The following is a 24,349-nucleotide window of genomic DNA, read 5'->3' as shown; positions in this document are numbered from 1 at the left end:
AGGATCATCACCTGGCAATGATTGTCTCTAACAGCTGTTTGTCACTGCAGTGAGAGTGGAGATGGGTTTAAAGAGCGAGCCGGACGCCAGTGAGGGGAGAGAGGGTTACCGCACACACCCAGAGACTGTGCTGAACTGTTTGCTGAAAAGCAAAATTTTGAGTGTTGCCGCTGAAAGTGTGATTTTAGAGTTTAAAATAAACAAACCATTGGAGTTGGATTCACCGTCTCCCACCCCATCCTTTCCCCTAACTGTGAACTTTGTTATATTGCTGCCGAAACGCGGGATTAAGGGAAGAAGAACACCACCATGGATGCCTCACCTCTGGAGGATGTGTTCAAGACCCTCAAGGCCCTCCTCGAGCTGCACACCGAACAGGAGCAGCGGTTCATTGCGCTCCTCCAGGCCCAAGCAGAGGATCGGTAAGTGTTCCAGAGCTTGTTGCACCAGAAGGGTGCTGCGGCCATGACCCCGGACGATCCAGAGGCCTTCCTGGAGCTCTTTGAGTGGACCACGGCGGCATGTGTATGGCCGAGCACCCAGTGAGCAGCCTGATTCATCCCACTGTTGTCCGGGGATGCACTCGTGGCACAGCAGTTACCAGCGGAGACCCTCCTGGTGTACGCCAACTTGAGGAAAGCCATCCTGCAAAGGGTCGGCCGGACACCCGAGCAGCAGCACCTCTCACTCCCAGGGTGGTGGACCCGCTGTCACGGGTGCGGGCATGGAGCCTGGGCCAGTCTGTTGGAGCTGTGGGGAGCTCGGGCAGTTCCGGTACAATAACCAGTGATGGAGGTAGGGATATTGGTTCGGGTACCCGAAGCGCCGCAGGCCGCCCTCGATCAAGCTGGGACACACCGCATACCCTTGAGTATTAACGGGGGTACATACCAGGCCTTGGTGGATTCGGGTTGTAGCCAAACCGTCCTTTGATCAAGGTCCCCTTTGAAAGAATTGGTATGGACCTTGTCGGGCTATTAGAGTGGACAACTCGTGGGCATCGCTTTGTGTTGGTTCTGGTGGACTACACAATGTGACATCCGGAATCAGTGCCTTTGTACAACATCTCAGCTCGTAGTGTTGTGGAGGCACACTTCAGAATTATCTCACGAGTGAGGATTCCAAAAGAAACGACCCACATCAAGGTCTAAATTACTCGCAGTGAAAAACGAATGGATGGGGTAGAGAACAGCAAATTTACCACCTCAGCCTCTTAAAACCGTGGAGGGAGGTGGTCCCCATGGCTTTGGCAACAGTGGTACCAGAGAGGGAGGAGCTCAAGCCAGAGGTGATTCTACACTGGATTTAACAAAGGTTTACTGGCAGACCCCTTAACACCAATGTCCCACGAGAAAACAGCCCTCTCCACACTGTTTGGCTTACACCAATTCGTGACCCCTCCGTTCGATTTGATTGGGGCCCTGGCTAAATTTCAGCACCTTATGGACCAGGTCCTCAGACCGCACTCTGCATACAATGCCGGATGCCATCTGGATGGCATCATTATATACAGTAATGATTGGTAATGGCATATGCAGCATCTGGGGATGGTTCTGAAGTCGCTGCGATGGGCAGGACTCATGGCAAGTCCCATGAAGTGCACAATTGGACGGATGGAGGTACGGTATCTGGGGTTTCACTTAGGTCACGGACAAGTGTGCCCCAAAGCGGTTGAAGGGGTTGAAGCCTGCCCCAGACCCAAGGCCAAAAAGGAGGTGAGTTCCTGGGGATGGCTGGATATTATAGGAGGTTTGTACCTAATTAATCGAACAGTACCAACCCGCTGACTGATCTTACTAAAAAGGGAGCCCCGGACCTGGTCCAGTGGTCAGAGCCGTGCCAGCAGGCTTTTATGCAGTACAAGGCTGCACTTTGTGGTGGGACAGTTTTACATGCTCCTGATTTTTCTCTCCCTTTTGTTGTACAGCGGTCTGTACGCATCATACTGGGGGTTGGGAGCCGTGTTGTCCCAGGACGTGAAGTGGGAGGAACTCCTGGTGCTGTACATCAGCCGGAAGCTTTCAACGAGAGAGGCGAGGTACAGCATCGTTGAGAAGGAGTGTCTGGCCATCAAGTGTGTGGTCTTCACCCTTCGGTACTACCTCTTGGGACGGGCTTTCACCCTCTGTTCGGACCACGCCCCATTTCAGTGGCTCCATCGCATGAAGGATATCAAAACCCTGGCCCGAGTCAGGCGATGGGAGTATGTAGTGGTGGGGGCGTGGTTTAGCGCCGGCTTGTGAATAGAGAGTGAGATCAGGAGATGAGAATATTAAGGATCATCACCTGGCAATGATTGCCTCTAACAGCTGTTTGTCACTGCAGTGAGAGTGGAGACAGGTTTTAAGAGCGAGCTGGAGAGAAAGTTACCACACACACCCAGAGGCTGTGCTGAACTGTTTCCGCTGATAAGCGTGATTTTGAGTGTTGCCACTGAAAAGCGGGATTTTGAGTTTAAAATATCCATACCATTTAAGTTGGATTCCCCGTCTCCCGCTTCCTCCTTTCCCCTAACTGTGAACTTTGTTACAGGCTTGTTTATGAGTGCCCCTGTTCTTATTGTAATTTCAGAACTGGAATGGCTCTTATTCACCCCAGAGGCCAGATATTTTAATATGAATCCATTCAGATTGAAGGGAGTGGGTTGTGCCCTTGCATTTCTGATGCTTTTGGAAAATTGTATTGCTACTGGCTTGGACACAGTGTTCTTTTGTTTGCCATTGTAATTTTTATATTTTTAAGGTTTTTAGTTTTACACTACCATAAGAACTTTCTAGCTCTTTCATAGCTCAATATTTTTCAGTTAAGCTTTATTCAAGTATTAACTATCTCAGATGTTTATTCTAAACATTCTTATTAGAAATAAAAATAGAAACAATTGTTGGCATGTAGAATGGGTATAGAGCTTTAAAACAAATATAAAGTGTTTACATTTACATCACATTATAATTGAATGCTTGTATTACCTTGAATGCAACAGCGCATTCAAGGTAATTATTTTAACCAGGTTTGCGTCCCTGGAAATCAAACCAATGATCTTGCCGTTGCTAGCACCATGCTCTACTAGTTAAGCAACACCATAAAAAGTGGTAACCTAATATTGTTACCTTAAGGATCCATTTCTACTTGAACTAATCTTTAATTTTTTTGGTGCAGCCTAATGTAGTCAGGCTGATTAAGTCATGTTAAATAATATTTTTGACTTGAACAAAACCAGTTAATTTAGATGTTAGCACATCAAGCACATTTTAAGGTTATCAGAAAAAAATTACAAATATTTTTTATAGTACAGTACATTTAGTACAATTGCCACAGACTGTTAATGCAAATCTAAAATGGTGATTAACCAAACGTCATAAATTGAGTTTTATGTGGGATCTACAGAGGATCATTATGGGTGCCACAAAACACCACTTTACCAGTTTAAAGATGGTACATATATTTTATGCTGTTGAGGTTTGGTGAGCTGATCTGGAAGGTCACTCATAGATCTAGGTAGGACTTTATGTAAGTGGATTTGTAAGCAGCAGGCAGCCATCCCTGCTTATGTCTTGACTTTAATGGGGGTGCCAATTAGCTTGCAAGCTCTGATTGATTGCATGCAAATTAGCCATATCCAGTAACGATCATTCACATAACAAAGTGGCACTGATGAAGTAATGAGGTTTTTGGGACTTACAGGTGAGGGTCGATAGAAGGGTTCTACCTTTGGGCTCAAGCAGGCCTGATCTAAGGAGAAGTCAAGAAGACGAAGAGGATGAGGAAGATGAGCTGCGAATGTTGGCCAGTCTAAAGAGAGAGCAGGAGGAAGAGCATGAAGACATGGGCGGACCGGGCCTTAGCGCATCACAGGTAGTAAAATGGTGAAAATGGATACAGATTACATCAAGACAACTAGATGAGCCAATCACCTTTTAGATACAGACATCACCTGTCAATCAACTCAAGATGTGGATGTGAATTAGCTTGGCCTGGATATAATTATATATTATATATAATATATTATAGTGTGATCTGAGCTGAAGAAGCACAATTTATAATAACATTGTTGTCAACTTTAACTGCTGATTTGAAATATGTTCTTTGATCATAATCTTGATCAACCATTTTGGAGATTTTGGTCTTTCCACATTCAAGTTGATAGACAATAGCTGTCCGGAGGCATTCAAAAGATGGCTGCCAAGTGGACTGACTTGCCTTGAAAGGGACTTTCCCTTGTCTTAACTTAAAGGGACCCAAAAAAAATGTATTCTCTCATTATTTACTCACCCTCATGCCATCCCAGATGTGCATGACTTTCTTTACTCAGCAGAACACAAACAAAGATTTTTAGAATACAATTTCAGCTCTGTATGTCATTACAATGCAAGTGAATGGTGATGATTAGACATTTTTAGCTCCAGAAATCACATAAAGAAAGCAAAAAAGTCATCCATATGACTCCAGAGGTTAAATCCATATCTTCAGAAGTGATATGATAGGTGATGGGAGAAACAGTTTAAAATTGAAGTCCTTTTTTTACTCTAAATCTACACTTTCTTATTAACAGGCACCACATGTGGCTTTCAGGTGTAAAAGTGAAAGTAGAGATTTAGAGTAAAAAAAGACTGAAATTTGTATCTGTTTCTATACACATTATAGTAATGACAATTATATTATTATTATTATTATTATTATTTGTAGTATGGGGTTGGGATTTCATGTAAATAATGTAACTTAAAAAAGCTCTAGTTGCAGAAATCACACAGTTCAGCTTTGAGCAAAATATTGTTTTGTATTTCTTTATTCTTGGGGTGATATGGCCAAGACAGATTTTGTGAGTCAAAATACCAGTAACTAATAATATTTCATATCTTCTCTCAGGTTCACCATTGCAACATAAGTTTAAGTACAAGTAGTGATGACACCTCAACCTGGACTCAATGTATTCCTTTGGTAGGCCTACACACCACCCTCACACACACATGCACTATACAGTCATTTAGTCCAGTTATAATTACAGATGCTAACCTCATTGGCTCACTTAAGTACAGCACTGGAAATTAAATCAGTTAAACAGCATCTAGTATGCATGTTCTGGAGCTAGTGGGCACCTTACAGAGGGTGAATTTTAATAATGTGTTTCCTATTAGGAAGGACAGTCGAACAGTTTACACAAACAAAAAACACTATTTAAGCCAGAGTGAAATGAACTCCCATGGCATTGCAACATCAGACCCTATCCATTAGTAGTTGTTGTTGTTGCTGTCTGTTGATTAGAAAGATATGCTGCAACTGCTAATCGTGTCTGGTGTGTATGGTCTTGAGAAGCAAATTTGTAGGCTGAAAATTGTGAAAGCAAAGCAATACTGCCACCATCAGGCAATACGTATGACAAAACATGCCCAAAACTGTATGACAAGTACAATTTACTCACTCTCATGATGTTCCAAACCCATATTACTCTGTTTCTTCTGTGGAAAACAAATGGAACTTTGAAAGCTATGGTAGACAGCAAGATTATAAGTGTATAATATATATGTGCTTATACGTATCCTCTTTGTGGTTCACAGCCAGTTGAACAAGGCCAGCACTACCAGAAAGAAATGAACCCTCTTCTTCACTCTAATCCCAGGTAAAAGATTTTTAGCCTGCTTAAATCATAACCATAAGGCAGAACTCTAATCACTATTATTTGTGTTTTCCTGAGTGTTGAGGCTAGATCATAAATTAACTTTAGCTTGTGAGTTCATAAAACTCTTTATGAAGCCTTAAGGCCTTTTAAATAAGTTCACCAATTTGGACTTTTTTAACATAATGATGGACACAGAACATTTGAAATGTCTCATTTTTTCAGTTTAATCAAAAAGTTACAGAACATAAGAAATAACTTATTGACATCAAAGAATAAAACAGGAAAATGCGTGGCACATTTCGACAAACTTTTTGTGTCAATCTTCAAAAGATTGTGCTTCCACCAATGCATGATTAAACTGGCAGACTGTCTGCATAATGGAGCGCTGCAACATATGACAAAAGTGTCCTCATTTTGATTTAACTGGAAAAAAAGATGTTATAAACCTGGGACACATAATAAAAATATAATAAAATTGAAATAATAATAATAATAATAAAAAAACATGATGAAAACATGAACCTGAAAAAACAGAGGGTAAATAATCATAATAAATCTTAAAATAGAAATAATAATAAAAAGAGGAATAATAATCATTGAAAATAATGATGTTATAAACCTGAAAAATAAAGGGTAAATAATAATAATAATAATAATAATAATAATGGTAATACTAATACATATTAAAATATAAATAATTAAATAATACAAATTTAAATGTTATAAACCTGAACACATTTATGGTTATTAATATTAATAATAATTATGATGATAATAACAATACTTATTATCATCATCATTATTATTATTATTAATAATAATAATTATTATTATTATTATTATTATTATTATAAATATAATAATTTAATATTTTTTCAAAAGTGTTAAAAACTATACAAAATTCAATAATTAAACAATAATAAAATAAAGAAACAATAATTTAAGTAATAATCCAAACACAGTTTAGGAAGTAACTGCTACTACATAGCACAACAAATGAGCATTTATCACTACGTAGACCCTTTAACTTTTATATAACTTTTAAAAAGTATTTACGGAGCTTGTTATTCTTTACACACTCCGTTTTACAATCTCTCAGCATACCTACATCTAGTGTCCAATGCAAAACTTTTCCTGTCAAGGGAGGCTGCCCACACTGCCACACCTTGATGATTAATTAAGAATGGTTGTCATGGACAATGAATAAGCAGGAGTTGTACATGTGCTTGGAGGCTTGCATGTGTCACCTACCTGTCACTGCTGCAGCAGAGCACACTAGGAGGTCATCATCCACCTCCCTCCCATCCCACCAGGGAGCCTGTCCATCAACACCACATGTTGCCTAGATAAGTGTCATGTAAATGAGAGAATATGAGCAAGGGCGACAGACAGAGTGGGGGACATTCATTCACAACAAGAGGTAACTCATCAGAGGCTTGATATGAATTTAGAAAATGTGCTTTGGTGGAGCCTCATCCAACAATATAACATTTTTCGATTAACAACAATAGTACAACTCCATTACACTGCAAGTGATATCTGTTGTTCATAATTGGCTGAGGACTGTTGATTGCATGCCAATTTGTGATTTATATACAATCTAAAGCTCTGTTAACACTTAAACGCATACCTCGGGTCTTTAGAGACCTGGGACCTCATTCCAAACAGTTGGAAGGGTTACTTTTGAAATGTATTCCACTACAGATTACAGTATACATGCATTAAAATGTAATTTATAACATAGTCTGTTAGATTACTCAAGGTCAGTAACATATTCAAAATATTTGGATTACTTCTTCAGCACTGGTAGATTTTTTTCAAATTACTTCCTGTTTTTGGTCCGTTTAGACGTTGTTCGTATATCAATCGAACCGCACCAGAGTTCATTTGGAAGCGGACCGAAACCCACTTTTCAGGCGGTCTCGGTCCTCTTGTTTGGTGTGCACCAAGGTTCGTTTGACAGCATTCCCACTTGTTCAAACGAACCACACTAACAGAGAAATCGCACCAGAGTTCATTTTAATCTAACCAAACCTGCCAAGTGTGAACACACACTAATTCAAGATTTTAAGCATGAGCCTTTAAATAAAAAGGTTTTGTAAGATCATGAGAAACATAAATTCACTCAAGTGTGTCGAATCTAGTAGGGTTCTGATGATTTATGGTTTGATCCTCTTGCAGAGAATGGATGGATGTCCTTAGTCCTCCGATAGTTCATCCAAATCAGCAGATGGCAGATGGGAAAGGAGACCACAGCACGGCCTCAACCAAAGGTATACCACTTGAAAATCATCTAGGGATTATATTCTGCAAAGTATATCATGTTTGAGAAAGACTCTCAACTAGGCTTCTTTTGTAGAGAGACAATATGTGGTCACAGTACTGGTCAAATTCGGTTCATGATTGATATTTCATTAATGATGGTATCTTAAGGTTTACAGTGATTGGACAAATTGAATCTTTGTTTTTATTTTACTCATAACTTTTTTACACTATTCACAGGGTCTAAATTACACGACACCAGTGGGGGAGAGGAGTTTCTCAATTTAATGTATGATTCCTGCCTCAAATGTTATTTTGATCCACAGTCTGGGAAATATTATGAGCTGCTCTGATCTGAGATGAGCTACATCTACAGACATGAAAAAGACAGCTGATCTATACTGCCACCATGTATGGATTGGTGCAAGTGCTATGCTGTCCTTTAAAGGGAATTCTTTTTTTCATTTTAAATAATTCATTAAACTTGTTGACTGTGAGCTATAATTTAAGAAGATATGATATCAAGACTCAATAAATAAACCAGACTGCTGAATGACCTACAGTTTCAGTGTTTTTTTTTTTTAATCTCATTTATCTGATATTAAATGAAAATGTGATGTATAAGTGTATAACACACACACACACACACACATATATACATACATATATATATATATACAGGTTTGGGGAGTAACTAACTACATGTAATGGAATACTTATTTAAAATACAAAATATAAGTAATTGTATTCCACTACAGTTACCATTTAAATAATTGGTAATTAGAATACGGTTACATTCAAGATGTATTCAATATTCAATATGATATAATATTTAGTCCATTCAGATGGAAAACATTTTACATATAAATGATGTGATCCAAAGTGCATTTGAACAGCCATGAAACGCTTTATTGTGATGTGTTACATTCATACGTGCAGACAGATGATCAAGTTTGAAGTAAGTTTGGAGCAGAAGAAATTGTCTGCTTATGCTAAGTTAAAATGCTATTTCTAGCCATTTTACATGCGCATTATTCCAGGCACAATCATGTTTTTTTATCAAGAAAATTCACGTAGGATAATTATTTCCTTTTTTTTTCTAGTAATACCTTTGATATTATTTGATACTTTGATATAATATTTTTTTCATTGTTTTCCTGTAAAAATATCTAAAACTCCTTAAAACAAGATCAATTTGATGTAATAGTTTTAGAAAAAACACTCTATGTTTAGGCTTTTCAGAGAATGTATTTTTTATGTGTAATTTGTCTTACTGTACTGCCAGAGTTTTTAGTCAAAACAAGTGAAAATATCTACCAGTGCTGAAGAAGTAATCCAAATTATTTAGAATACGTTACTGACCTTGAGTAATCTAACGGAATACGTTACAAATTACATTTTACATGTATTCAGTAATCTGCAGTGGAATACATTTCAAAAGTAACCCTCCCATCCCTACATATATATATATATATATATATATATATATATATATAGATGTATGTGGAGGTATATACTATATATATATATATATAGGATGGAGGTTACTATATATATATATATATATATATATATATATATATATACATATACACACACACTACCGGTCAAAAGTTTTGAAACACACTCATTCTTTATTATAATTTTTTTTTCTTCACATTTTAGAATAATAGTAAAGTCATCAAAACTATGAAATAACCATGAATAAATGGATCTATGGGAATTAATGGGAACAAAATCCAAAATTAATCAAAACGGTGTTATATTTTAGCATCTTCAAAGTAGTCACCCTTTGCCTAGAATTTGCAGACATGTACTCTTGACATTTTCTCAACCAACTTCTTGAGGTATCACCCTGGGATGCTTTTTAAACAGTATTGAAAGAGTTCCCATCTATGTTGGGCACTTATTGGCTGCTTTTCTTTATTATTTGGTCCAAGTCATCAATTTCAAAAAATTCCTTTTTAATTATATTTTAGTTTTATAATGAAATAAATTAATATGGTGGCACAATTATATTTTTGTCTACAAACTCATTTCAAACATTTAATACAGATCAAAAGATTTTTAAGATCATGAGAAACATTTCAATATTTCAAAAGGTTTTGACCGTTAGAGAGAGAGTGTGTGTGTGTGTGTGTGTGTGTGTGTGTGTGTGTGTGTGTGTGTGTGTGTGTGTGTGTGTGTGTGTGTGAGTAATGTATTATTTAATTAGAAAATCTATTTGTATTATTATTTTTAATGTTATTTATTTTTTAAAAAAATTATTTTATTTAAATAAGTCAATAAATCCTATGGCATAATGAGCTTAACTAAACGTATTAACTCTTTATTTTCATACAACACCTAGTGTGATTTTAAGCGATTCTACAGCGTCATGTTAACGGAAGTCTTGAGGTTGCAACACAATCGACCAATCACGCGTCCGTTGCTCCCTTACGTCATTTGACAGATGCAATAACAAGGAAGTAAACAACTATGGCTATAACATTGTTCAAGTTAAACTACTACTCAAACATGCTATTAACTATGTTTATATGCGCTGTTCTTGATGAGTTAGCTATCGCCTTACCGCTGTCATCTTCATACAGCGAATCCAGACAGCTACGAAGTATGGAGAAGCCCACATCAACACCAGCCGATCAACAGGTTAGTTAGTGATCGACTCAGTTGCATCAGTCACTTGTCTAGTAACAACACAAGTTTGCATATGCTACCACATACTCAATGTTAGCCATACCTGATTTGAGGTTGTTGTTTTCCAGGCGATAAGACTCCATCCAGGAGTGATCGCATCTGTTGTGATCGTTACAGTAGCTGCAGCAGCGGCTGCCGCCTTCATCATACGGAAATACTGCTGCTCGCAGAAGTATAAAAAATACTCCATCTGTGTGCTTTCTGTACTGTTTTAAAAAATATATATTTATTAAATTATTCTTTCTAAATGTCTTCACTTTCAGTAATGCGACATATAGATACTCGGAACTCCGACATGCGGAAGAGCAAAATGCAGCTAGAGAAGAATATGATTCTGATGAGGTTAGTAGCTACGACACTGTAAACTTAGTTGCCTTCAAAACATTTTTTATTATTATTATATTTTACATATAGCTATAGATAAGTGTATTACTATAAGAATATATTGTATTATTTAGAAAAATATTATTTAATTATAACTTGTATTAGATATAATGAAGTTTATTTTTAAATATATTTTAAATTATTTTATATCTCATTATAATAAATCAAATTGAATTATTAAAAAAATATGTTTTATTTGATATGTAACACATTATTATACAGTAACTGATAATTATATTTAATAAGTATTTCTTCTTTATACTCTAACTTTTCATTCACCAGGACCTTTTGGAGTGAATCAACCCTTCACTTGGACTTTGTTGTGCAGTACAATTTATCTTTCAGGTTTCTCTTTCCTTTTAACACTGAAACATTATATGTTCAAAAGCTTCAAATGGGATCAGGTTATTTAAAACTACCAGGGGCTCATGAAATATTTATCTCTGTTCCACCATTTTTCAACAAGGATGTGTCCACCAACCATTAGCTGGTTAAATTTGGCCAATCAAACACTTAACTTCCCTACATTAAAGGAACTTTTCATCCAGAAATAAAAACCCTCTTATCATTTACTCACCATCAAGGAACACAAAGTAGATGTTTTAAAAAATGTTCACCAAGCACATTCAAGCTGCAAATATGACAGAAAATATACTATTTAAGTGTCATGATAATAGTCCATGCAACCCGTGCACTATAGTTCAAGATTTCAGAAAACTTGCAATAGCTTTGTGTGAGAACCAATGGAAATGTATCATTAGTCACTAAAAATCTTCCCCTTATCTGTAGTTCTCAAACCTCACTTGCGCTTTTGCATATTTAATCTTGATCATGTGGACTATTTTAATGACACTACATGGTTTCATTATATGGAAAAGGGCAGCATGAATATTCTTCAAAACATTTTGTTTTGTGTTCCACAGAAGAAAGAAGAAAGAAATGTTAAAGATCAGGTTAGGTGTAGGTTCATACGATTTGTTTGCAAGGGATATGATTACTGTATATTGATAATATAGGCATCAAATAACATCTGGAAAGAGGTGATGATTGTTATGTTGACCTTTATTTAAACTTGATCACACATTATATACTTTTAAATACACTCCTTGAAGAAAACAGAATTCTTCTTGACTCTTTGTACCAAAATCCTTAGATCTTCTGAAATATTTGTTCGTTTTTATTTATTATGTCTGTGTGTGAATATACTATGTTTACTGTGTTTTAGCAAATCTTAGCTTGACTTTAAAACTTAAAGAACTCAGGGTTGTTCCCACTCGATACTGTGAACAGTGCCACTAATAACAGAAACAGACTGAATAAGCCTTTGGCTGCAGACTGGTCTGAACAAAATATATACAACAATATCAACTGTACTTATGCTGTAAAATTTTGCATGTCCTGTGTGCCTTACTGAAATCTGTTACTGTAAAAGCTTACTCTGTAGTAGATCAATGAACAATAAGCTGTAAAAGAAAATGATTGCAAGTCAATCAGCACATAACACTTCTATGCTGGGTTTGGTATTTACCTTGATTTTAAGGTGACAGTGTTGACAGCAATATTGTGTGCAATCATCTCCTAAAGTCTATTTTTGATGATTTAATTCTATTTCTTGCTATTTATGCATGTTTGCACTTTGCATTTGTATCAAGTATGCATAATTTTCTTAACTGAGAGTAAGATGTTTCCCACCAATGACTGTTGGTGAGAAAAAAAAAATACATATTCAATATGTGTTTAGTTAACATGCATGCTGTTTCTTCATTTAACTGAGACCAGGGTTGGATGTCACACTGGGAAGGTGCCATAAGGGCTATTGCTCTGTAACTATAAAGTCCAATTACACAAATGTATGTTTTCTCTTGCAGTATGTTGGTTTGAAACACTGTTATTAGAATATGTTTTTGTGAATTCTACCCTCCAAATAAAAGAATTCCAGTATTATCATATTTTTGCTGCTGTCATATGAGTCAATTTGTGACAACTAGCCCTAGTATACCCAATTTAGCCAAAAGATGGCAGCACACAACTGTGAAATCCCTTCAAGAACACACATGCCATAAAGGAATCCCGTCTGTCTAGCGGGCTGTCATTACCACTTTAAGCCCTGAGGATCTTTTTAAAGATTTCCTGTTTCAGAGGCATACCCAAAATTAAAGGCTTATAACTCGAAAAACAAACAAAACAAAAAATAAAGAAGGGTCAAATGTTTGGTATAATTTTAAAGAAATCTTAAAGGTGCCATCTCCTGGTGACTATATGCAATTAGATTGAACAATCCTCTCTGCCCATATTTGGATGACTTCCACCTCTGGTTCCACCTCACGATCTGAATCCTAATACGATTTGTTAAGTATTCCATGACTCTGGACAACGTACTACATCATATCAGATGAAGTTGGATCCAGGAAAGCTAATGTGTTTTTTTAGCCAGATGGCACATTATGTGCTGTGTGCACATTGTGCTCGTGTGGATTATCTAATGATCTATGCATCAGATTACATTGTGTGTTTGCTCATTTTAAAGATAACTGCCTCCTCTAAGTAATGGTATGTGAAAAAGCAGTATGTAAGAAACACCTGTTTCCATTTAATATATTTGTCTAAGACATATACTTAGCTATTACTCACTATATTTTTGTATGTAAGATAAATCAAATAGGCCAGTTGTATTCTACTCTTTGAGAGCTTTCCAACGGCAAATGACACTGCTATTTCATGAGACTGTTGTTTTTACTGAGTACAATAATATGTGCAGTGCAAAATTATTAATAAATTATCAAACCAGAACACTTCTGATTTGTCTGCAAATTTCAAAACTGTTCACTTTTGGTCATAATGTGCATTGTAAAGTAAAGATTCTAAGCTTTAGAACGATACCTATTTTGCATTGGTCAATACTGTAGTTGTTAATATTTAATTTTTTTCTGCTGGCCCACCCATCTGAATTTAAAGGGTTAAACACAATTGTGAGTTAAGTTTGTTTGAATTTAAGGGTGCGTAAACCTTGAGGTAGATCCTGTTGGGATTGTTTCACACAGCATCATTGTCTAAGAACTTTCAAACAGGTAACAACATACTACTTGAAAAGAAAAATAACATATTTATGTTAGGACTTTAGAAGCCAAGAAGAATATTTTTTTGGTTCCTAAGATGAGACTTCCAGGTAAAGAAAATCATCATAATTTATTGGCAATTCTGATTGATTTATTGCAGGTTTGAGTGTGTTTAACAAGAATATTTGTGTTTTCAGGTCTTTTTTATGTTCTTACAACAATGGTAATCATAGTGATATGGTGTTTCTCCATCAACTGGTCAAACCTCCATGAAGCTGCCAAACGATTATGTAATATACATGGTGATCTCATATCTAAGTTTTTTAATCAATAAAGTTATTGACATCTGTTTTATTACTGTTATCTTTTAGTTTGTCTAAAGTTGGGCCAGTTTGATATTGCAGAAGATATCCATGGTCCCTTAACAGAGGATTTGGAAACAGATTGTGCCAATACAGGTAGTTTACTTTTCATACGTATCGCAAACATTGGCCACAAAAATTATTTTGATACTTAAAATGCCACAATTGAAATATTTGAATCACATAAGATAAAAAAAAATATCAAAACATGGAATCTGCAAACAAGTTATCTTTGACTAGCTTTAAATGTCTTGTTTATGAGTTATGGCTGGCTTATATGTCCAGATACATCTGGGATCATTGCATGTGTGTGCTTTTAAGTAACACTTGCTTTTAATACTGTTTTTATGTATTAAATGATTTATGTTTCATGCATATTTATTTCTCTGGGCAGGTCTGTTTAAGTCTCACTCTGCTTGTTGTCCACATAAAGACTGCCCTGTAAACTATTTCCACTTTCAACTTCGTAGTGGGGCCGCCAATGTCATGCCCCCAAAGATCTGCTTTAACAATACCATGTAAGTACATTTACATAATGCTACTTATTAATACATTTACAGTATTAACACAGCAGTGGGGTTGAGGAGAGTTCACCCAAAATTTAAATTGTGTCACCATCGTTCCAAATGTGTTGTTCCAAGCCTGTATGACATTTCCTTGTCTGTGGAATGCAAAAGGAGATATTTTGGAAAATGTTCATGCTGCTCTTTTCCATACAATACAAAGATTTTTAGTGAATAACAATTCAAATTTTAGTCTGTTCCTTATAAAAAGCTATCATATGGCTTCCGAAGACTTGGAATATTGTGTATGAGTCATATGGTATGCTTTTATATTGCTTGGACCTCAACAATATAAATCACTATCCATTCTCCTTTTGTGTTCCACGGAAGAAAGGAAGTCATGACATGGAATGACATAAGGGTGAGTAAATGATGATACAGTTTTCATTTTTAGGTAAACTATCCCTTTAAGTGGTACTTACAAATGCTAAATGTGTGTTCATTTCTACAGCATCATGGGTGGCATAAGAAACAATGCAGGACAAGGGCTGAACATTGTTTTAGTTAATGGTCAGTTTGTTTCAAATAATTACCAATAATTATTTTATTCACTTTACAAAAGAGATTTGAATGTGACATGAATTTGGCTGCTTTAAAATATACTTTAAGTGTTAATAACAATCTGTAAATATGAATGTTAAAGTAACTGGAAGTACATTTCTTTAATCGACTCTTTAATTCTTTTCTTAGGTGTAACTGGTGAAGTTTTAAGAAGTAATTACTTTAATATGGAAACTGGAGGTAATTTATGCCTGCAAGAGAGGCAGTTCAATTTCTTCTTAAATAATACTATCTTGACATATGAAAACATGTTTTTACCTTCAAGATGCAGAGGAATTACTTGGCTATCTAAAGACTATAAAACCAGGAAATATAGTACTTGTGGCCTCATATGTCGACCCTGCAGCAAAGTAAATAAAAAAAGCCTTACAGCCTTCACAAATGTCAAAATGATTAACTTTGGCTTTGAATTTGTTCTATTATTCATACTTTGTCTCAATCCATCTTTTCTAGGCTGACTGATGAAATTAGAGATATATTCAGTGTTTTGGGCAGCACTATGGTCAGGTCTGTAAGGCCGAGGGATAGTTGGGTATTTGCAGGCGCCTATCGAATTAAAGAACCTAGTCCGTTTGAAAAGGTTGGAGCTTGACGCATACACTGAGATCGATCTCTTGTTAAGATCATCTGTTGTGAACAAAAGTGGTATATATAAAAGACTAAAGTTTGTGGTTGATTTTTCTGTTATGATTAGTTAATTCAAAATGATATGAAGATGAATGCATATGGAGACTGGCCGGAGATGGGGGAGATCGTTGGATGCTTTCCCAGAATGTATAACTGAAACTGCTGTACCAACCAACCACAGATCACCACTCGTTTGGGACATTTGGAAATGGGACATTGACAATGTTCAGCAAATTACATTAAAAGAAATGTTCAACCAAATATTAAAATTCTGTCATCATTGAGTTACTCGCCCGTATGTCGTTCCAAACCCGTATGACTTTCTTTCTTTCGTGGAACACAAAAGGATATGTTCAGTAGAGAGTTTTGCTGCTGAAATCGGTCTGTGCTTACCAAATTTCAAATAACTGCCTCAGTGGGCATAGCTGGAAGTGTTGTTGAGCAATTGGGCACACATGAGCTCAAGATTCCAGGTGAAATACCCACAGGGTGGTGCCAAAATTGAGTAGTGGATTTACTTCTGAACAATGTTATACAGTTAAAAGGAATGTATATTTTATTAACTATACCCCTAAACTAAACCCCAACCCTAAACCTAACCATCAGTGGAGTAAAAATGTAAGGCTGGTAACGTAATCGAAATAATTCAGATTACTTCTTCAGCACGTGTAGATTTTTTCTCAACCAACTTCTTGAGGTATCACCCTGGGATGCTTTTTAAACAGTATTGAAAGAGTTCCCATCAATGTTAGGCACTTATTGGCTGCTTTTCTTTATTATTTGGGCCAAGTAATCAATTTCAAAAACTTTTTTTGTTAATTACATTTTAGTTTTATAATGAAATAAATTAATATGGTGGCACAATTATATTTTTGTCATCAAACTAATTTTAAAACTTTGGACTGGTAGTGTGTGTGTGTGTATATATATATATATATATATATATGATCATGCCTGGTAACAGGTGCATGTAAAATGGCTAGAAATAGCATTTTAGCTTAGCATAATGCTAAATGTTCGCATAACATTTTACACAAGGTTTATTTCTATTTCTAAACTGAATGCAATACATCTTAAGAAAGTGTATCACTGCTGTTCAAATGCACTTTGGATCGCATCATTTGTGTAATTTGTTTTCCATCTGAAAGAATAAATATTAAATGGAACAAATGACAATAAAATGCAAAGTAATCTCTTCAGTAATACATTTTGAATGTAACTTTATTCTGATTACCAACAATTCAAATTGTAACTGTAGTGGAATACAGTTACTTATATTTTGTATTTTAAATAAGTAATCCCATTACATGTATTCCGTTACTCCCCAACCCTGTCCATTGTTTTTGTGAACGTGATTACTTCCTGGTGCCCTCGGGACTAGATCCCATGACTTTGAGGTTGCTCACGCAATATGCAACCAGTAGAGCTAGAGGGAAATGTGTTTACGTTTGAATTCATGCAAAAATGGCTGATGTGGGGTGGCGCTTGTCTGTAATTTGGCTGAATAGGGTTGATTTCAGGGTTCTTGAACTTTTGGAAGCAACATGTCAAATTTCTAGTGGACAAGTCGTATGGACTACTTTTATGTTTTTTTTTTTTTAGCTCCACAGCCCCTGGTCACCACATACTTTCATTTTTGTGAAAAGTGAACATTCGGCTAAACTTTTATGTTAACAGAAGAAAGAACATCATACGGGTTTAGAATAATACCAGTGTGAGTAAATTATGGAAGAACTTTTATTTGTGAGTGTACTGTTGCTTTTTATAATATTTTATACAACATGATAGCATTCATGCCACTGATGACCATACTCTAAATCAGAAATAATTTATAAACATAAAAGGAACCTGATAAAAAAAATAAAAAAACGTACTAAATTCCTTTCACATTCCTTTGTTTCTTCTATGTTAAGGTAACACTGTTGCTATTCACATTAAGGAGTATGAAATGGGAAAGTGACATGAGGTTTAACACAGTCCCTATCTTTCACACCCCCTCCCTCTGCAGGACGTTAAGTACCTGTTAGGGCATGCTCTGTATTCACTCTGGGGTCGTGCTTAGTCTGAGTCAGTGTGTGTGTGTGGGTTTGTTTGGAGGGGTGTAGGTCCCCTCCCGTTTCTCCTCTTGCTTTCTGTGAAGATAGCAGGTGGAAGCCCTTGATACAGAGTGGAAGTTTCTGGAACAGTACTGCGGCAGTGAGTGATCCACATCTTTGGAATCATGGGAGTGGCCCATGGAAAGAAAGTAAGGATATTCTAATCCAATTTAAAGTTAGGGAAGCTGTCGCAATGTCATATATCCAACTGCTTATCAACTGATTATGTGTTGAGTGTGAGAATGTCATGTACATCTCTAGTAAAGATTTAATGGGTAATAATCAAGACTCAGATAATCCATTCTGTAAAAATGGGTTACTGTATATGGATCATGTTGAGAGTATAAACTGTTCACTGCTGTTTGAGTTATGAACTGTTTAATCCCATTATTTATTTATTTATTTATTTATTTTTACTTGTGAGGTCAAAATACTTGTTTAATTTTTTTGGTAATGTTGTGGGACAAACTTTTTTAAGTAAATTATTTCAAACTTTTGTATGTTTTAAACATACAGGTGGCTATTATACAATCTTTCGTAATATATAGTGGCTTCAAAAAGTATTTTGGACACTAAAAGTAATATTCGGGTACAACACATGTTAAGCACAATTGACAACATTTGTGGCATAAAGTTGATTACAACAAAAATAAGGAAGCAGAAATGTAGGTTACAGTGAGAAACTTACAATGGAAGGGAATTGGGTCAATTTTTAGAAGGTTTAAAGGCAGATATGTGAAGCTGATATGTTTAACTTTACACAAAAGTTTAGTAAGTAATTGTATTACTCTAAAATCATGTTAACACGGATATTGATTAGGTCTTGTGGCTATAATTTTGAAACAGTGAGTTTTTTAACGTTTACATACTGGCCCCATTCACTTCCATTGAAAGTGCCTCACTCAGATTTTTTCTTTTACTTTTTTTTTCTTTTTTTTTTTAAGAATGGGATGAGTCGAAATTAATTTGATGTTTTTAACAGTATGCCACAAATGCTTTCGATTGAGTTTAACTTGAATTGAATCCAGAATATTCCTTAAAGTCATACATTTTATAATGTGTGAATGGCATTGCATTACATAACAAAGTATCAAAATTGAACAAATATTTTTTTTTAATTAAAAACAACAGATGTACTGTTCAAAATTACACATATTTGGACACTTTCTGGTTGTCAAACTTTAGGGAACGTTGTCCATAGTTAATATGATGAACTACACCTCTGGTTACTCTGATAAGGAACTTGTTGTGTTAAATTGACAGGAACTGACTTAATACATCCACAAGAAAAATGGCTAGAAAAGTTAGTTCAGAGAAAAGGTCTCTGCATCATTTGTTTGTAGATGCCACTTGATTTTATATTTTGTTATTTAACGAAATAACATTTATACATTATAAGTGCGGCTTAAGAGTCTAAATACTTTTGGGGCAACATATAACAATTTTACACATTCTATCATTTGACACTGCAGTTGCTGAGCCAAAATATATATGTAATATGCACTAGGCATGCATTACATATATATATATTTTAAATTACATAGTTGTTAGTTTTAATTATTAGGCATGTGTGCGAAATCAAGCATTGATACAGCAACTAAACCTTCCTCTGTATAGACTTACTGGCTGTTTATAAGATTATCACCCTAGCAGAATCAACGTCAGAGCACATAATCTTTACCTTTCATCTATTTTGACTATACAGTGTATCCCTTGCGAAAAGCATATAGTTGATCATGTGTTGAACATACCATCAACCCTATTTTAAATACCGTCCTTCGCCCCTGGTTAATTTTCTTCAGTGATTTAGTCCAAGCATGTTTCATGACTCTCCTGCAACAATAGCATTTTAGAAAGCAAACAGATTATGAAAAGAAAATGGCGAGTTTGTTTGGCAGGGCCAGTAATGAGGTGGCTGAACGCCAGCTGGTCCCGAACTCATTTTAGTCCAATATGATCAACCCAGCATGGTGTTAACACACACACTCATACACTCACATCCCTACAATGCCTCCCTTGTGTTAGTGCAACTTTCTCTCAACACACAGGACTATTGTCCACTTCATCATCAGCTTAGAGATTCATTTTGAATGTTTGAATGGATAGATAAGGATAAGACAGTGTAATATCTAATGAAAAACCAACGATCCACTTACAGAAAAGTACCATGGTATTACCATGATTCTTTGGACATGGTGCCAAATTGAATGCCATGCATTATAAAAATATTTTCATCATTATGTTATAACTGCAGCTTTTAACTGGACACAAATTGTGGATAATGGTAACACCATGGTATTATTTGAAGTACCTTGAAGAGCCAAGTAAATACTATATGAATAAGGTAATCATATTAGTAAACAGTGCCACGGTATTACAATCTGATGCAATCAATGTACAACACAGTTTGACAACCTAAAAATATGTTGACATGTCTAGATAAAAAGATTAATATTTTGTTTTATTTGTCAAATGTTTATGATGAGACATATCCTATTTTATTCCCTACAGGCAGGTCATAATCAACAAAATCATAATTCCAGCTGCGCACAACCACTTATTGGACCTGGTGAATCAGGTTTTCCATGTTTCTCTCTTATTATAAGATACAATTACATTGATATATGTTTGTGGTTTGAGCACCAGTTTCTGGGAGGAATTTCCACTGAGTGGCACCAAAAGCAAGTTGTATATTTACTAGTAAATTATGTAATTCAATCAACAGGAATGCATATTGATTAAATCTGCACCCAAATCCCAACCCTAAACTTAACTGTCAGAGGAGTAAAAATGCAACCTCTGAATCACTCCTTACCATGGTTTATGTGAATTAATTGATGTTTAGGTTGCATAAAATTAATTACACTTTAAATGAATTGTTTAACTTCTCATTTTACTGTTCTATTAAACTATTTGTTTGTTTTAATGCTATAATCAATGGAAGGAAATGGAGGATAGTTGTCACTTCCTTTTAGAACATTCAATGTTCAAGATGCATTCTAATTGGTTTTTAAAAACAATCTCCTTTTACCCATCTCCGTCTTTCAGATTTAGTCTCTGATATTAGATCCATAGACCCTGATCAGAAATGGGACAGAGAAGAGGATTTTGACCAGAGCAAGTTGCTTCCTGAGAAAACGGACAATGGTTACTACGAAGAGCTCATCAGGCCGAAAAAACTCCACAATCCCATTAATGTGTCCAAGAGTCACCGTGAGCTCCACCAAGAGCTGATTATTACACAAAAAAGGTGCAAAAAAACTGCTTAAACCAGCCTAAGATAGTTTCCTGTCTTAGCTGGTCTCCCAGGGTGGTCAGGTTGGTCTATGGTGGTTTTATAGGGTTTTCAGGGGCTTGTCAGCTGGGAGACCAGCTAGGTCATCTTGAACCAGCTAAGACTGGTATAAAGGGATTTCATTTTTCTGCAGGAAACTACCCCAGACTTGAAAACAGTTTCACATTGTCTAAGGAGGCTTTTATTGAGACTGAAAGCAAAGTCATGAACAAAAGCTTAGTCTCAGCCTTAATTGATCACCTGACCCAATTCCACTGTTATTTCCTAATCTCACTTCAAAATACACCCACAGAGGAGCTGAACTCTAAAAAGGGGCTAGAAAGCTTACATAGCTTTCGCATGTACATGCCCCAGCCAGCAGATGGCGGTCAAATTTAATGTCTTATTGTGATTCGGTCTTAAAGGAATAGTTCTCCCAAAAAGGAAAAGTCTCTTATAATTTACTCACCCTCATGCCATCTCAGATGTATGACTTTTATCTTGTGCTGAACCCAGAGATTTTTAGAAGAATATCTCCGTTCTATACAATGCAATACAATGGTGACCAAAAAGTTGAAGCTCCAAAAAGCACATAAAAGCAGTATAAAATGTAATCCATCAGACTGCCCTGGTTTACTCCATGTCTTCTGAAGCGATCCGATCGGTTTTGGGTGAGAACAGACCACAATGTAACTCCTCTTTCACTTTACATCTTGACAGCTGTCTCTTTTGCGATCCTGATTTCAAGCTCGATTACAATTCCTATAGCGCCATCTAGCACTCTGCGCATGCGTCAAGCACTTGGAAGTGTTATTGAGCTTGAAGCGTTAATGAGTTCATGATCATGCCTAAAGATTGTAATGGCAAGATGTACAGTGAAAAATAAGTTATATTATGGTCTGTTCTCACCCAGAATTGACAAGATTGCTTCAGAAGACATGGATTAAACCATTGGAACCGTATGGATGCTGCCTTTATGTGCTTTTTGGAGCTTCAAAAGTTCAAGTTTGTTTTAGTAAAGCTGACTCTTCTTTGGTGTAACAGAGGAGGAGTGGTGGAGGAGAAGCCAGAGTTACAGAGGGTTCTGGAACAGAGGAACAGGGCTCATGCTCTGAAACAAGAAAGACAAGTTGAAGAGCAGAAATCTCCTCTGGAGCAGGAGTTACTTAAGAGGCAGATGAGGCTTGAGAAGGTAAATACACTTGAAATGTCATTAGTCAAGCCATATTGAACAACAACATTTGGGATGTTGACACATAAGATGTCAATTTTATGTTAAAATGTATATGAGTGTATGAGGGAATAAGTAGATCTTAGGTCCTGTAACTAGTCACCATTTATATTATGTTTGTCACCATTTTTAATTCACTAGTTCATTTTAAATGTTCCTGCGAGGTGACAAATACATTTTTGCATTTACATTTAATAATTTTGCTGATGCTTTTATACAAAGTGAGTTTTTTTTTTTTTATATTCCATGTACAGTAGCCTCTCTGTATATACACACAACACTATCAAACACCTTTTAGACGTGATTTTAACTTAAGTTTTAATAATTCTTCTCCTTAGTTTGAAAGAGAGGCCGAGGAGCGGAGGGAAAGGTCAATGGGCGCGCCTGAGTTCATAAGGGTCAAAGAGAGTCTGAAGAGAACAGCAGTTGTAAATACTGTGGAGAAAGAGCTGTAACTGCACCTTACTTTATTTACTTAAAACTAGATCTATATGAGTATATGAACTCCTGCAGCTGCTGATCTGAGAACAGGATATTGAATATGAAAGTTTGTTTGAATCAGTGAATATGAAAAATGAATGATGATGATGATGATGCATTTTTCTAAAGGCTGAGGTCAAGTATTTTGAATGTGGGCTATGGTACATCAGTATTAAGATACTTTGTTAAGCACTTGTAATGATCTAATAAGACTTCCTGTACTGCAACTTATGTTTTGATTAAGATTTTGTAATCATAATCAAAGACACACACAGGAACAGAGTAACTCCAAATATAGTAGCACTTTATATAGTTTTTGATTCTTAATGTAGATTTATTGGATGAAATATTAAAAAAAGATCTGCCATTCGCTTCATCAAATTCCTAACAAAGGTTTGACAAAAAACACGTTCACATAACTCCACAAATCACAATGCAATATGTCTGTAAACTGTAAATAATCACATTCAATCCAGGAAATTTGAATTTAAATTGAGGTTTATGCTTGAATGGTACATGTTTTTATCACAGGGTATGTTCGAAAGCTACTCATACTATTTGCACAGTCTGCAATAAGTATACTGTACATGTTTTTGGTTTGCACGGAATACAAATTTCAGCATCTCTTTATAGACTATTAGGTTGGACATCTAAAAGTTAAAACACAAATTTGGATTAAAGATTATTTTACTAAATTATGAGTTTATTACTAAACAAAAAAACACTCACTGACTTAAAAATTAAGAGTATTATGTTTATGCTGCATACTTCTTTTTGAAATGTTTACTGTTACATAATGCATAGTGTTTCACATCCTATTTTTAAATGTCAGTATACAATATGCAGTACATCATTCTGCGTGATGATATCAAAATGTTCTAATACAAGTGAGCAATTGTTAGTTTGAATTATACTTCTTGTTTATGTGGCCTTTAACATAGCTTCTTTCTATCTTCCCACTCATATAATTCTGACATCACGAATCGCATGATTTGGAACTCAGAAATATTGTTTAGACTAACAACACCAAACTAGTATTGTGTAAATATTTTTTATACATTTTGTAATAGTTTTAAATAAAGGGATTTTGAGAAATGCAAAACAATTAAGAAAGTGTTTATGTCTGGGCGTGTTTGAGCAAT

At 35.8% G+C, this 24,349-nt stretch overlaps 3 protein-coding genes and 1 long non-coding RNA gene across 8 annotated transcripts in view; 3 read left to right on the top strand and 1 right to left on the bottom strand.

Moving 5' to 3' along the window:
* The window catches only part of LOC127646239 (uncharacterized), a 35,091-nt gene extending 28,049 nt beyond the window's left edge, over positions 1-7,042 (bottom strand). Inside the window, exons 1-2 of the long non-coding RNA XR_007970902.1 lie at positions 6,866-7,042; positions 3,680-3,789 (exon numbers count right to left, since the gene is read on the bottom strand). This is a non-coding gene — a long non-coding RNA (uncharacterized LOC127646239). The remainder of the gene's footprint in view (positions 1-3,679; positions 3,790-6,865) is intronic.
* The window catches only part of LOC127646238 (protein CFAP20DC-like), a 36,527-nt gene extending 28,159 nt beyond the window's left edge, over positions 1-8,368 (top strand). The window contains exons 9-13 of the mRNA XM_052129736.1: positions 3,682-3,852; positions 4,864-4,935; positions 5,553-5,614; positions 7,796-7,887; positions 8,117-8,368. Of these exons, the coding sequence (XP_051985696.1) occupies positions 3,682-3,852; positions 4,864-4,935; positions 5,553-5,614; positions 7,796-7,887; positions 8,117-8,229 (510 nt within the window). The 3' untranslated portion in view covers positions 8,230-8,368. The remainder of the gene's footprint in view (positions 1-3,681; positions 3,853-4,863; positions 4,936-5,552; positions 5,615-7,795; positions 7,888-8,116) is intronic.
* Positions 8,369-13,984: 5,616 nt separating this feature from the next.
* On the top strand, positions 13,985-16,569 carry si:dkeyp-67f1.2 (uncharacterized protein LOC556106 homolog). Of its 2 annotated transcripts, none has more exons than XM_052130959.1 (9): positions 13,985-14,123; positions 14,211-14,303; positions 14,385-14,471; positions 14,809-14,893; positions 15,390-15,448; positions 15,629-15,679; positions 15,765-15,849; positions 15,953-16,079; positions 16,194-16,569. In XM_052130959.1, the coding sequence occupies exons 1-9, from the start codon at positions 14,111-14,113 to the stop codon at positions 16,281-16,283; spliced, it is 690 nt and encodes a 229-aa protein (XP_051986919.1). In that variant the 5' UTR covers positions 13,985-14,110; the 3' UTR covers positions 16,284-16,569. The 2 variants fall into 2 exon arrangements, with proteins under 2 accessions (XP_051986919.1, XP_051986918.1); XM_052130958.1 differs by having other exon boundaries at positions 14,770-14,893.
* A 1,615-nt stretch (positions 16,570-18,184) lies between these two features.
* On the top strand, positions 18,185-24,298 carry LOC127647031 (protein FAM107B). Of its 4 annotated transcripts, none has more exons than XM_052131089.1 (5): positions 18,185-18,371; positions 20,734-20,791; positions 21,271-21,472; positions 22,541-22,688; positions 23,066-24,298. In XM_052131089.1, the coding sequence occupies exons 1-5, from the start codon at positions 18,348-18,350 to the stop codon at positions 23,180-23,182; spliced, it is 549 nt and encodes a 182-aa protein (XP_051987049.1). In that variant the 5' UTR covers positions 18,185-18,347; the 3' UTR covers positions 23,183-24,298. The 4 variants fall into 4 exon arrangements, with proteins under 4 accessions (XP_051987049.1, XP_051987048.1, XP_051987047.1 ...); XM_052131088.1 differs by having other exon boundaries at positions 20,734-20,800; XM_052131087.1 differs by lacking the exon at positions 18,185-18,371 and having other exon boundaries at positions 20,087-20,791.
* The last annotated feature ends 51 nt before the right edge of the window (positions 24,299-24,349 follow it).

This window comes from Xyrauchen texanus, chromosome 7, assembly GCF_025860055.1.
Source record: "Xyrauchen texanus isolate HMW12.3.18 chromosome 7, RBS_HiC_50CHRs, whole genome shotgun sequence".
NCBI classification, from domain to species: Eukaryota; Metazoa; Chordata; class Actinopteri; order Cypriniformes; family Catostomidae; genus Xyrauchen; species Xyrauchen texanus.
The sequence above is the reverse complement of the archived record's forward strand: the minus strand, read 5'-3'. Positions and strand labels throughout refer to the sequence as shown.